Raw genomic sequence first — 15323 nt, 5'->3', positions numbered from 1 at the left:
TGGATACAACGAAGAAAAATTCAGGACCGAAATATTGTCATTTAGATATCTTTATACACTTGATTGTGCGGATATAACGAAAGAAAAACTATCGGTCCCGAGGACTTCGTTATAACGGGAGTCGCCTGCATACTATATTGATGAGAATGAAAATAACAAAATGATAATCCGTTTTATTTTACATAGCACACATTACGACATTAAGTATGGTCTCTGTGCACATTAAGGAGAAAAAATATGGAAATAAAGGAATTAAATACATCATGCATGTGAGAGAGAGAGAAGAATATACAATTACTGTCAAATAAAAAGGGACAAATCTTAAAAAAATGTAAAGGACAAAACTCCCTATATAGGGCGTTAATAATCTATTAACAAATAAATTAACAAATAAAAGAAAGACGTTTTCATAAGACTTTTAATATCATCTATACTCTATCAGCCTCTTTGAGATGCTGAGGTAATTCTTTCTATAACTCTGCCTCTTCCAGTTGGGAATTTCGGGATTGACGAATTGGTGAAACCCTTTTTCTTTCCTTTTTTGGACTAATGAACCTTTGGATTAACGCACCTTCAGAATGAACCAACTCTATGTAATTTTCGGACTAATGAACATCGAGGTACATGCGGAATTTGTGGGTTTTCTTTTTTTTTTTTTTGGAATTACGAACCTTCGAAATGACGAACATAATTATCACCAAATACCGTGGGGTGCCTTAATCGACCGACAGCGAAGGTTTCTTGCCAGTCAAATTTTGTTATAGAACACATTTAAATTGAGACAAAAGATTAAAAATCTATAGTCAGCAAAGACCTGAATGACCTGTGTTGCCTGTATAACTGTGCATATCATAACTACGCATATGACTATAATTGTAGGCCTCTATCAACATGTCCATTTTTCAGCTTTTTGAGCTTTGCTGTACATAGTTGTGTTATATGGAAAGTGAATTATGTTTTACTTCAGCGCATACAATTGAAGCTTGTCAAATATTATGTAAGTATTGTTTAGTTACTAAAAGATAACTACAATGTTAAACATTATAGTATATCTGAGTTACATCTGAAGCTTTATAGAGGAAAGTAAAACGGATATATAAATATATACATATATACATATATAAATGTATCACTTTGACCTAAAAGACAACTTGATCTATGTTTATTGGGATACATAACAAAGGTAACATCGAGATCCAGTACCTCACAAAGCTTAAATTCAGTTTTCTATACAATATACGGGACACCGAGAGAGCAATCTATTTAGCTCCTTCAGAGGGCATGAATTCCTCAGTAACACTCGATCGGAGTAATGCAGATTTTTCTTCAAAATGAATGTTTGTGAAATTCCGATGTGTGCGTTACATCAATTCTAAGCCTGTGCCATCACAAATTGTTGTAAAAGGTTCTGATCCAGTGAGGCGGAGCAGGGAATCTAACAGAAATTGAAACATATAAGGATATCGTTCGATTTTCAGCAAACTATTAAGCTCAACCTCTCTGCACTCGTTGAAGTAATAGGGATATCTACCAATTCTAAAGTACAATATGACACAAAAATAAATTATGCTTTAATACAAGAGTAAAAGAAGACGAAGAGAATGATATAGCGATTTCGATATCGGACCTAAAAGAAGAAAGTTACGACAGACGTCTTAAAATTTCTTTTGTTTTTAAAGAAACAGTGACAATTCTCAACAACGTTCAAATTGGAGGAGGTGGTGATGCCATCTTCTACGGTGAAACTTCAATAATTTGTTTCTTTTTTCGTCTGATTTTATCCTAGTCACAAAAGTCAAGTTATAGTGTGCGAATGGTGTGGGATGTGATTGAACCATTGAGGCTCACCTCCCTGATTGAACTTTGAGCTAAATGGACATTTCAAGGTAAGTTTGTACTGGTATATAGCTGGTGTCAATCTGTAGATGTGTTGAAAGGCACTGTGTATGGGAAGCGACTATAAGGCGAATGAATGGTATGGCGCTGAACAAGATGGGTGAGAATGAAATTTTAGCAAAGTTCTTACCAGAAGGCTTCAACCCTTCTGCAGTGGATGTTCAGCTTAAGGAGATCATGGAGCAACTTTTGTCAGCGGAACGTCTTGAGACACAGGTTGAAGTCCTCGGACAAGCATTGCTCACTAAACACTCATGTGGCAAGGTACACTATGCCAGTGACAGACAATGCGACGATGCCCTGCTTCTCTGTAATGCTCGACTGAGAATATCTGATAACCCCACACACACAAAAGAAAACAAAAGCAAAAAGCCCATTTGAATGAGGACTATTATGTATTGACGACTTTCTGCAGCGATATGTGTTATTCCTTTGTAGAATTCAATGCACATGCAATACAACAAATCCAGCTTTATTCATTTATGCATGATTACGACTACATATTATAAAATAAAAAACAACAAACTAAAACCAAGATAACCATAAGGAACATACAAAGTGATGTGACACAAAGAAGAGTAACGACATAATTAGCACACCAAAGGGAAGGAGTGCTTAACATTATGACATCATTAAAGACATGAGCTGTAGCCACTATATCAATTAATTAAAATTCATGACAAATACCCCATTACGGTATACGGTCTTACATTTCTGTTCACAGAAGAATTTTCAGGACATTTTAAAATCCACATAATCTTATACCATATACAGTGTACTAAAATCTGTCAGAGTGGGAAGATCATAGAAAGTTAAGAATGAGAGATAAGCAAATCTATCTGTCATCGATTAAGATGAATAATAATATTGCACAGCAGGAAATGGAATCAATTAATGACACGGTGATTCGTACTCCGCATCTATTGCTACCTCTTTGTGCTTTTTGTTGTTGATTGTTTGGTGAACAGGTTCGGTGTTTGTGGGCGTGTGTGTGTGTATGTGTGTGTGTGCATCTGTGCTGGAGTGAGGTATACCTGGAGTATGCCTATCTAGAGGAGGAAGTGTTGATGAGGTTATACGGGTGAGCGATGAAGGGGTAATGTTTTATAGGTATGGATTATGTACAGACACTGATCATGTAGATTTGTAAAGCTTTTGTATGTATGTGTGTGCATAGGTATGTAGGCTTTTTGTTGACCCCTGATACATGAGGTATGCAGGCCTTTTGTTTGACCCCTCAACAATATTTGATTTCATTATCTAATAATTACTGCTGTGATGAGTATACAGGACGCAGTCAATGGATATATTTTGTAATGTGTATTGTACATACATAATGGTATTGCTGACCCATTAGGCATTATCAAAAATTGATCTTATAATTATTGCGGGGATGACTATATTTGTGAAGCAGTTGCTGTGTATTGTATAGTAGAATAATCAGAAATTGACACAATGACAGTCCTAAGAATTATTTTGTAATATTTTGATATACGTTTGAAATGTCACGCAGCAAGCAACACAACTAATTGTTGGATTGTAATCAACGATGGATGATGGAATCGAAATAAAATATTGTTTGAAACAAAAAAAAAATAATATAAGATGTCATCGATTAAGATGAATTATATACAAACACAGTTCCGAACTATAACGATGCTGGAAATGCTCGTTAAAACAAAAATGGCATTGCCAAAGATTCCAAGCCCTTAGTGCATTTTTACAAGTAAAAACAAACAAACGCACATACCAACATCCACACCGACACATTATCTTGCGAATGAGGGGAGACTGCACCTGAAAGACACACGTGCACAAAACAGAACCAGAACAAAGGCATTAGTCTTTTCTACGGAACTCCTACGGAATTCAAGTAGGAAAACTTCCCAAAGAATTGCCAATATTGTAGAAAAACTTTAGCCTGTGATACCTCGCCTACGATTTATTGAATGCTCAGTTCTTTACACAGATTATAATAATTGTAGTCATTGTTATTATTAAGAGCTGACTGGTGAGTTTGTTTATGGATTTACAGGCCCTATATATCCAAATTAACTGCTCAGCCTGTGACCTGCCTGACTCCCCCGCCCCCTTCGATGGGAAGAATCACCCCGGACGGAATCCTCGGGTAGTTTTATTGTGATTTTATAAATTATCATTTCTATGCCCCCTTTTCTTTCTCATCCAGAAGTGTGTGTGTGACGATGTGAGTTCAGTTGCGTTATGATGATAATGTGCTGATAGTTTAGCATCTTCCATGTTCAGGTAGACTCGGTCATTAATTCCTAATGATGTAGGCCTTCATGAACATCACACAAGAATCGACAATGGGATTCTATACTTGTGCTAAGACAGCGCACTGATTGTTCATAAATGTAGCCCAATGGTATCTTCTATATTTGAGTAGAATAATTCTATCAGAACAGATTCTTCCATTTATTCATATAAAAGATTGCTTAAACAAAGTTGTAATTTGTAAAAAAAAACAAAACAACAACAAACAAACACAACAAAACATCGACTAGAGCATATTCTAGCTGTGATGTTTAATCATTTATGCACATAATGGCGATTTGATTGATATGTCTATTTTTATCGCAATTCTGATGAACTCATGTGATGGTTTATTAATATTTGTTTTATATATCTATATTTGTTTCTTGTGTATATTAGTTTTGCTATTTAATTTCATTTGTATTATTCAGGGCCCCATGGAAGACCACTACTTATTGGTGCATGGGCTACCCCAGACAAAAGATTATGAATAAATAAATATTGAATACATAAAGAAATATAAAAATAAATTGATTTAATTTTCTTATCGCATTATCGAGTCTCATTATCGAATGTCTTTGCCTTCGCAATGCCGCAGACATGTGTGCTTGAAGAGATTTGATTCTAATCACTGTGCTGCTCATTGTTTTTTTTTTTTTTTTTTTGATTGACCCATATCCCACAGCACTGATTTCTATAGATCTAGTACAACCAAAGAGGTTCTAACACATAGTATAGAACCTCTTTGAGTACAACTTAGTAAACATCAAAGAGCGTAACGCTCGTCCATTGATCTGTGGTAGGCTTTGCACGATGATTTCTGCTTGTCTGCCAGCAAAGGACGTGTATTACAATCACAGACAATGCCGTACTAGTACAGTTTGATTGATTGAAGTTTGATTTATTACTCAACGACCCTCATGGGGTATGGGAGTACAATGTCAATTGAAAATTCACAAAATAGAAAAATTTCTAATAAGAATTAACATATATACATGTATAATACAAATATATACAAGATATCAACATACTTATCAAATACAATGTGCATAAAAGTATGTTCTAAATAATAATCAAATGTAAATCTATCACATAAATTACGAACAATGCAGGCAAGTGCCTGATGCAAATAATCACATAAAGGATACATAAAATAAACTATATACATCAAATGATATAATAAAGTACAGTGACTAACGAAAAAAGGACATTATTACTTTACAAAACCTCGAAATGTTTGACAAAGTTTTTTTCTTACTGGAATTGAACAATATTGATCATATTTAAATGTGTTAGTAACGGCACTACCCACATGTGCACCACTGTGCACACGTACGTGCGTGCGCCATAGCAGATCTTGCTGCAAGCCAGCCCGCCCGTACTACGTGTACATAAGTACATAGTTCCAAAGATGATAGAGCGCCGCCAATGCGTCAACCATGTGACAAAAGTACCATACTACTGTATACCCAAGGAGCTCCTTGGTATATCAAAGATGATAGCGGCGCTCTATTATCATTGACTATTACACGCAGCAGCCTGAAGTCTGGTGAACAGAAGCGATTGGAGAGGAGAACGTTCCTAGTTTTACCTCGCTGTGGAACCTCAAAAACCCGCGCCGACCATTCTAAGCATTGTTCAGACTGGATTGATAGAGATCTGTCATCATGTTTGCTGATACTCTCCTGATTGTGTTTATATCTGTCTGCACAGCACTGCTTTCAGAAGGTACCGTATCCCCAAGTAAAGTACAGTCCCACTCGCCGAAATGTACGTCTTGTTAGCACAGGCATGACTATACTGTTACTGCGACCAGCCCGGCCCCATACGCATAGCGTAATGGACATGATGGGGCTGCGGACTGTAGCATTCAGGATCATGACAGGGTAGTATCGCGGACAAATATCAACTTAAAATCGAAAAATGTCTTCAATTTGACGACTTACCAGTGAAGTTGAACTTGAAGTATTGACAACAGGGTTTGTGCAACGTTTGGTTCCGTCAATAGTCCCTTTCTGTTCGAATTGATGACTTAATCTCTAGACTCTATCTTAATGTGACTCGGTTGAGAGGAACCTGGGAGAGCTACACTGAATTGACGGCCAGCGCATGCGCTCACATCACATGTGCACAAATGTCAAATCCTTTGACTGAATAAGATGTCTGTGGCAGGGCTGGAGTTGGCAGTACAAATTGTCGCCCCTGCATAAATTGTCGCCTGGCAACAATTTGTGTTGTGCAGTTCCCAATTTTTGACCTTGAAGGCGACAATTTGTGCTGGCAAAATGAAACGTACATGTATGTAGCTGCACAAATTGTTGTCGGCCATGCACTATGAATTGTGTGGTTGGGGTGGTTGCTCCGGTGTTATGCTTGGGTGGGACGTGGGGTGGGTAGGTAAGTTATGCGTATGTGTGTATGTGGCGGGGGGGGGGGGGGGGGGCTGCATGGTGTGTATTATGTGACTTGTGTTTGTGTTTGTGCATAGCTGTGTGTGTGTGTGTGTGTGTGTGTGTGTTTGGAGTATGATAATACAATATGTGGAAACTGCACTCCTGCTGGCGCATGCGCACATGTTTCAAATACGTCAAACGGAGCAGTTGTCATTCTCACATATTCCACTTAACCTAATCATTTAAAGTCATCAATTTTGACAGAAAGGGACTACTAAGTACTAGAGGAGCCAAATATTTCTAGGTAGGTGTTGTCAACACGACAAGCAATTTTTAGTACTTTAGTGTCTAGTTTCGACAGAAAGGAACTATTTTATAGAAAAACCAATTTATGTTTCCTCGTAGGTGTTGTCAACAGTTAGACGACGTCAAGATGTATTAAAATGGAAGCAATTTTTAGTACTTTAGTTGGAATTTTGGGGCGATAGGGTCTACCCTGTACGTGACCCCAACACACTTCGTGTTTGGGCTGGTTAGCCTGCCGTATGCCATGTACACAGTTTAAGCAGTGCCTCAGTGAACACATCGCAAGTGCAGATCCCTGACATGCATACAGTGTAATTAATGTTGCCCCAGAACCCACTGAGAATGCCCACTGCTCCACCACTCACACCCGATTGCTTACAGAATATCGATTAGCATGCCAGTGAGACTGAGAGAGTAATCAAAAGTAGATATTTTCATGCAATTAATTTTTCACGCAGGGCGGGGTAAGAAGAGTTTTGCATGTTTTTAATTCCACAAAATCAAGACATCAACTACTGGAACATATGGCGAGCAAAAACATTCGCCTCCTTTTATTTTCGTGCTACATGTAGTTTCTGGTCATGCGAAATGCATGTAAATTTCAACATCACGAAAATTTCCACTTTTACAGTATATCATAAGCATTAAAAAAAAAAAAATCCTATTGCTTTATGCCACACTTGACTGATTATCTCTATTTGCAGCATATAAATGCTTGTAAGAACTTTGAAAAATCTTCCACCCTCTCTGTAAGAGTCAGAAGAAAAAATATGATTGCTACATTGTCATGACTTCAACAAACCCAACTCACTCAACACACAGGACACCCATGTCAGCTCATTGGTGATTTGCATGGTTAAGAGTGACCAGTCAGTGCACAGTGTCTGATTTTGCAGCAGGGAGTAATCTGGTTTACAGTATGCAGAGGTGTAAACACACACAATAAGAGGCTAGGTTATAACAGCTAGACTAAGAAACTGCCCCTGCCACAAATACATTGTAGGCACCCTGCGCTCTCTACCTGAAATAGGAAACCCATAGGAAACCTCTCAAGCTGGTACAATGTACTGTAAGTTTGCAAGGTCCTAATCAGTAAATGTAAGGTTTATGGACATACCTAGATCAATTTAGAATGAATATATTGTGTTTGGAGGTCATTTTGAGTCAGTGTGAGGGAGTAAGAGTAGCCTTCTACTCCCGATAACTGCAAATGCGTAAGTGAACGATTAACCAAGGTTTCTAGGGGATCAGGCCAGGAGGTGGCAAACAGGGCAATGATAGAGGGCACATGTTTCGGTTTGCATCAGATGGCATGATACATTACACATCCATTCACCGCACGCAAGCAATCTGCTGGTGCTGTTATAACCTAGTCTCTTATCATGCGTACTGCCTATCGCCTTGCCGCAAACTCACCCCTCTGCTGCAAAATCAGACACCCTGCCACTAACTGACATACAATTTACCCTCCCAGCGCAGAGGGATGTGCTTACCGCACTCCAGCAGGTCACCCTTAACCAAGTGATTCACCAATGAGCTTTGTTATATGGGTGTCCTGTGTGTTGAGTAAGTTGCATTTGTCGAAGTCATACAATTAGTGATTGTAACAAAAGCCTTTTTTTTTCTTCTTTTTTAATGCTGCAAACAGGGATCAATGGTGTAGTGCAATTTTCTAATACTACATGAAGATAGCTGTGAATAATTGCATGAATGTGTTGCTTAGATTTCATGCAATTTCTGGACTTACATTGTAATAGTTAACATGTGTATTTAATCTTATCCTTTTGTAGGTATCACATACATACTGGTGTACAGAACTGACACATATAAAAAGCTTAAAGCTGAAGTGGAAAAGCAAAGCAAGAAATGTAAGTATGGTAATTGTAATGGCGCATTCCCATTCCCATCCTTATCTAATCTGAGTTATGCACATATTCAAAAAAATACAATTATGTTTTCTCTTTTTTTGTTACTCATTATCGTATGTATTTTGTTAATTTACGTTTTTGCAATTATTACAAATACGTTCTGCTCATACATTGTATATAATTTTCTCTGTTTACTTGATGGAAATGAAAATAAATTTGAACTTGAACTTGAATTTGACTTTAAGAAGTCGGATACAACTTGTATTGCTGAAATGTAACAGGTAGTGGTTGATTTTACGTCAGTGGTGCATTCATTCACCACAACTTTGTTTTGAATAAACCTTTTTGTTATGTTTTTCAGTATGAAATTTATGAACTTGTGAATCATTACACAATCTATCAAACTCATTTTGCTTTTGATCTTGTTTTTGTTTTTGTTTTGTTTTTTCATTATCACCAGTGGAAAGAACAAAGGAAGCATTTGGCGAAATGTCAGACAAAAACCAAAAGAAAAAACTTGGTAAGTTTATAGTGCCTTATTTCAATATCCAAACTGTTGTAGAAATATGATCCTTTAACAGATCATATCTACAAGTTGCTGACAATCCATGCCAGGAAAAACTTGACTTCAATCATGATTTTGTAGATACATGTACATGACCATTGTTTTGTCATTAAACACAAAGACTACAGTACATTTGCCTTCTTGCATACATACCCATACATTGTAAATAAATATGACTAAGCTTGGATAGGTGAGGCACTTGCAAAATCGATTTGGTGTGAGTCATGTGCTAAGGTCAAGAGTCATAAAAGGTTACAGAGTATCTCCCAAGACGTGTGATATGTACAGTAACATGGCAACAGTTTGTTCAATTGTGAGCAAACTTTGGTTAGAGATACACTACACCGTAAATGTTTGATAGTCAATACTATTGTGTTCTTATCATCATTGATGTACTTCTCTCATACCACAAAGAACGCCAAGAAGAACGTCTGAAAACCAACAGTCGAGATCTGTCTATGGTGAAGATGAAGTCCATGTTTGTCATTGCGTTCACCTTCACATCTCTTATGAGCATGTTCAACTCAATGTGAGTATTCAGAGTAAAGGATCACTTACTGTAGCAATTGATAACAACAGGGACAGACAAACCAGAAATTTCTTTCGACAAGGATATGTCCTGTCTTAAAATTGGAAGTGATTGTACTTCTATAAACCTGGAGTCAAAGAAGATGTCAGTGCCCATTTTGCATACCACCAATGTGCAGTGAAATATATGGAAACTCTAACCATTATATTTTGTATTTGACCCTTCTGCCATTTTGTGTATGGTACAGTGGACTCCCATTATAACGAGGTCCTCGGGACCGGCAGTTTTCTTTCTTTTATCGAAATATCGTTATAATCGAACAAATAAACAAGTAAAAAAGCAGAGCTGATAATGTTGAGGCCTGAATCTTTATTTTATGGTAATCGGAATTTCGTCATAAACCATGTTCGTTATAATGGGAGTGCATTGAATTCAAATCATGTGGGGGAATTCATCGAGCTGCGCTGTATGTGTGATGCCAATAGTCTTGACCTTTCATTCAAATGTGTGACTGCTATCAAAGGAAGATGTGCAAGACACCTTTTTTGTAGGTATTGCATCATGCGTTACCATGGCAACGGCAAATTCTTAAAAAATCTTGCAAAAAGTTGTGGATCAAACTACTCTCTCATTTTTTGAACAATTGACCCCAAATTTTGCATTTGTGACTGCTATCAAAGGTAGATGTGCAAGACACCTTTTTGGTTAGTAACGGCATATTTTCAAAAACTTGTGAATCAAACTATTCTCTCATTTTTTTAACAATTAATTTCAAATTTGGCATGTGTAACCACTATCAAAGGAAGATGTGAAAGACACCTTTTTTGTTAGTGTTGCATAATATGTTGCCATGGCAACGGCAAATTTGTACAAAATCTTGCAAAATGTTGTGGATCAAACTACTCTCTCATTTTTTGAGAATTGACCCGAAATCTGGCATGTTGTACCACTTCAAATAAAGATGTGCATGACACCTTTTTTGTGAGTATTGCATAATGTGTTGCCATGGCAACAGCAAATTTTTAAAAAATCTTGCAAAATGTTGTGGATCAAACTACTCTCCCATTCGCTGAAAATGAAGATGTGCATGACACCTTTTTCGTTAGTATTGCATAATGCGCTGCCATGGCAACGGCAAATTTTAAAGAAATCTTACAAAATGTTGTTCTTTGAGCACTTGGCGTGATATTTGGTACATGTGACCACTATAGTACGTAGATGTGCAAATTTAATCTTTTGTCATTGTTAAACAATGTGTTGCCATGGTAACAGCATTTTTTTTTACTAAAAAGCATATATAGAAATGTGGATTCAGCCTACTCCCTCAGTCTTTTAGCATTTGGCTTGAATTTTGGCACATGTGACCACTATGGTAGATAGATGTGCAAACTTAATCTTTTATCATTGTTGAACAATGTGTTGCTATGGCAACAGCATTTTTTCACTAAGAAGAATACAAAAATATTGTGGATTCAGTTAACTCCCTCAGTCTATGAGCATATGGCTTGAAATTTGGCACATGTGATGGCTATGGTACGTAGATGTGCAAACGTAATCTTTTGTCATTGTTGAGCAATGTGTTGCCATGGTAACAGCATGTTCTTATTGAAAATCATACAAAATACTGTGGATTCAGTTAACTCCCTCAGTCTTCGAGCATTTGGCTTGAAATTTGGCACATGTGACAGCCGTGATATGTAGTTGTGCAAATTTCATTTTTGTTATGTCAAACATTGTGTTGCCATGGTAACAACATTTTTAAACAACAATCATAGAAATTGCCAATTTACTTATCTTACTCCCTCAGGTTTTGAGCACTTGACTTGAGTATGGCACATGTGACTATCAGTGAGCAAAATATACATTTATTCAATGTTGAACAATACAGTACATTGCAATAGTTTCTTCTTCTTTTTTTTTCAATAAAAAGCACACAAAGTAAATGCTGGTTGAGCTAACTCCCTCGGTGTTAGGTGGGGGTATTAATCACAATGAGTGATAGTGCTAGTTGTTTCTGTTGATTTGATTCTTGGATTGAGACCTTCTACTCCAAGGTGTGCTAGAGTTACAATTTTTGGGGTTGACTGTCCGTCATCCGTCCTCAGATATTGTTTGCGTGATTCAACAATAACCATTTTATATACATGTATTTTCCTGATGCATGGCCCAGGTATACTACACGCAGGTGTAGGATGCACTGATTAGATTTTTGGGATGTAAAGGCCAGAAATAGATCTATAGACAGTTGTATGCATGAAGATGATAACAGTGACTGATTAATGGTCAAGTTCGATGTTAAATTTACCTTAGAAAAAAAAAAGGAGAGGAAATTTCCTGTCATTACTTCAGCCGTAAAAGTCAAGTGAGGATGTAAGTTTAAGTAGAGAGCAGCAATAAATTGGCAATTATGTTATTGAACATGATAGTAGTGACAGATGAAAAGTCACAGCTTTGAAATGTAATTTTCTGTCATAACATCAGATATTAATTTTCATTTGTAACATTATTTGGTAAGGATAAAAGCAAATTCATCCCTGCTTAAAATAGCAGGGATGAAAGGCCAAGGTCAAAGGTCACCAGAATTAAGCTAAAATGTCATTTTGGTCATAAATTCCAGCATGTGCAGGTCTGATATTATTTTATAATTGATATTCAGTGTAGTATGGACAAGAATACATCGGAAAATAGTCCTCTGTGCAGAGAGGGTTATACAAGTCAATCCTTGGTGCTCAAGAATAATGAGCTTAACCTATCATTAAATGAATTGTCATTTCTTACTGTGTGGCATGGAAATTGATTGCGTGAGAAGCAGCTAGACATCTCAATCAACTGAGCATAACAGTCAGTTGCTCTGCTCCTCTCATGTTTCGGATTTTACCCTGTCATCAAAGCTGTTGAGACAACAGATGAAACTACATTGTGTTGCTTTATATATATGACAACTCCAGATGTGTGTTTTACCATGAGCTTGTTCAAATATCCATGCTTTTCAAAAGTGCAGTTGTTAATTTATGTTATTGTAAAATATTCCATGGTAATGGTTAAAACATATACATGTACACAGTTTAGTCAATACCAATTCAAGAAGAAAACAACTAACCATGGGGGGGGGGGGGGAGGGTGTACCACTCATACCACTTATTATTCATGAGTAGATACAGTACTTTGAATACAAGGATGTAATTGCCAATGAGTATTGAGCTACAAAATATATTTGAATGTTTTTGTGGGTTTTTTTTAATGATCTAGGGAGACCATTGTAGGTACAATAATTCTGTACCAAGTAGTACATGCTTTTATTTTCTAGTCAGATGAGGCATGTATTTTGTTTGCAGAACTAGCATTCCAAGTTCATGCCCAGTTGTTTTTCCATTTTCTACTTTCTAATAGATTTGATGGCAGGGTGGTTGCTAAGCTCCCATTCACACCCATCTCGTGGTTACATGGCATCTCACATCGTAACCTCCTTGGCAATGACTTCACAGACTCCTCCTTCATTTTCCTGTATATCTTGTGCACCATGTCAATTCGTCAGGTCTGATTTCATTCTTTCTTCAATTATTATCATCAGATGTTGATTGTTCTGAAAACTGATAGCTCTTAGTTTTGCAACATCCCTTTTTTTTTTTCCTTAAATGCATTTACAGATTAAAGTACTATGAATAAATTGCCTCAGCAATTCTGAACAGTTGCTTTGATACTATGCATTGACAAAAAGCCTTCCATATTCAGACTTGCAGAGATGCAGGAATATGAGTATGTATGTTAAAAAAAAATATTTTACCAGTAGGGATATGCACAGTAAGTTCATATTTTCATAATCAGTATATTTCGTCTTAGCTAGACCATGGTTGATATGAAAGCTGTTGTATACATTAACAATTTGGTAATGGTAAAACAAAATGTTGAAATGATGTACAAATCATAAAGATGACTTAAATTATGGGATAAACATGGTGAAGATTCATTAAAAAAAAGACAGAGATACAGCTGTAGATATCATTTTGTCATAGTCAGGAATGGTGGTAAAAGATTAAAAATCTCTGAAATATTTATTTGTATGTGTATTCCATTTGGAGATGGTGTCAGCAAATTTGAAAGAAATATCCTGCAGTGACTTGAAATACAAATGCAACAATTTGCATATCAGTCTATTTTGCATTTGTTAGCATTAAAGAGGATCTTGTCAACAAATGTCTGGAAAAATTGAGTCTTTATCATATGTCTATCAAGTTTATGCTGCATTCTGCATGTCAAAATAAATTTTCCGTTTGTTTGATAACTCAAGTGTGAAAGACAAACACAACGACTTCTCATGCTTTGACTGCACCCATTACTGATTGTTGGTTTTAGTTTCCTTGTCATCTTGTGCATTTTCATTCCCTTTCACAGAATATACAAAAACTTTTGGGCTTTGCCCCGTCAAGAGCTGCAGCCAAGCAATCAGGTGGCTTCTTTGGTCAGACCCAGCCAGGTGCAAAATAAGGCTTCACCGTAGAGGACACTCACCTCAGTATTTCCCAGACTTGGCAGAAACATTGAGCTGGCTGCAATCATCCCTGCCAACAACGGATTTCAAGAAATTCTCTGAAGAGGGAGAAGGAAAAAAAAATATGATCGTGCATCACAAAACCAACAAAAAGTTGCACACACTGATTTTATGTCAGGACTCAAAGTAGGTGAGATGGGTCAACCGAGTCAATCTTGAGTTTTTCAAATTTTCTGAAAGAGCAAAACTTCATCTACATCATGGTCAAGTTTGGGATCATAAAGTAAATGGGAAATTGTGTTTTTAGCAGTTTTTTTTCTAACACACTTTTTTTGTAGAATACAGCTGTAGTGCAATTAGGTGTGTCTTAGAGTTCCCTTTTCATTTCTAAAAAACCTAAACACAATCTTCACTTTGAACTCTAATAACTGTTGAAAAGGTGATGCTACTTCTTTGAAAGTTGGTAGTAGTCACGGATAGAATGTGTTCATAGAGCATGATCAATTACAGCATAATCTTATTTTGTGTTTTGTTTTCAATATTTAGATGGGTTAGGAGAGTCCATTTGAATTGCGTTATACAGTGCACTCCCCTTATAACGAACACGGTTATAACAAAATTTGGGTTACAACGTAGTAAAAATTCAGGCTGCAACATTATCAGCTGTATATATCTTTATTGTTTATTTGTTCGGTTATAACGAAATTTCGATGTAATGAGAGAAAACTGCCTGGGACTTTGTTATAACAGGAGTCCACTGTACATCATTTTAAAGCTTAACCCTATTCTAACTGGGGGGGGGGGGGGGGGGTCAATTTGACCCCCCTCGACATTTTGCGCTGCGATTCCGCAACGCGCAAAGATTTTACCGCATTGTTTCATGACTTTTTTCTTTGAAGTCTCCCGCATATTTTGAAACCAAATTTGTGATGTCCGGGTACACCGTTCTGAAGTTATGTAATGTTTTGTGTATGCATGTCAACCCGAAAATAGCTCAAATTCA

General features: G+C 36.9%; 1 protein-coding gene across 1 annotated transcript; it reads left to right on the top strand.

Moving 5' to 3' along the window:
- Positions 1-5711: 5711 nt before the first annotated feature.
- LOC140240704 (calcium load-activated calcium channel-like) lies at positions 5712-15123 on the top strand. The gene is made up of 6 exons (XM_072320466.1): positions 5712-5898; positions 8660-8737; positions 9198-9257; positions 9717-9831; positions 13222-13366; positions 14224-15123. The coding sequence occupies exons 1-6, from the start codon at positions 5838-5840 to the stop codon at positions 14314-14316; spliced, it is 552 nt and encodes a 183-aa protein (XP_072176567.1). The 5' UTR covers positions 5712-5837; the 3' UTR covers positions 14317-15123.
- Positions 15124-15323: the final 200 nt, after the last annotated feature.

This window comes from Diadema setosum, chromosome 17, assembly GCF_964275005.1.
Source record: "Diadema setosum chromosome 17, eeDiaSeto1, whole genome shotgun sequence".
Taxonomy (NCBI): Eukaryota; Metazoa; Echinodermata; class Echinoidea; order Diadematoida; family Diadematidae; genus Diadema; species Diadema setosum.
This window is presented reverse-complemented; position numbering and strand designations above follow the sequence as displayed.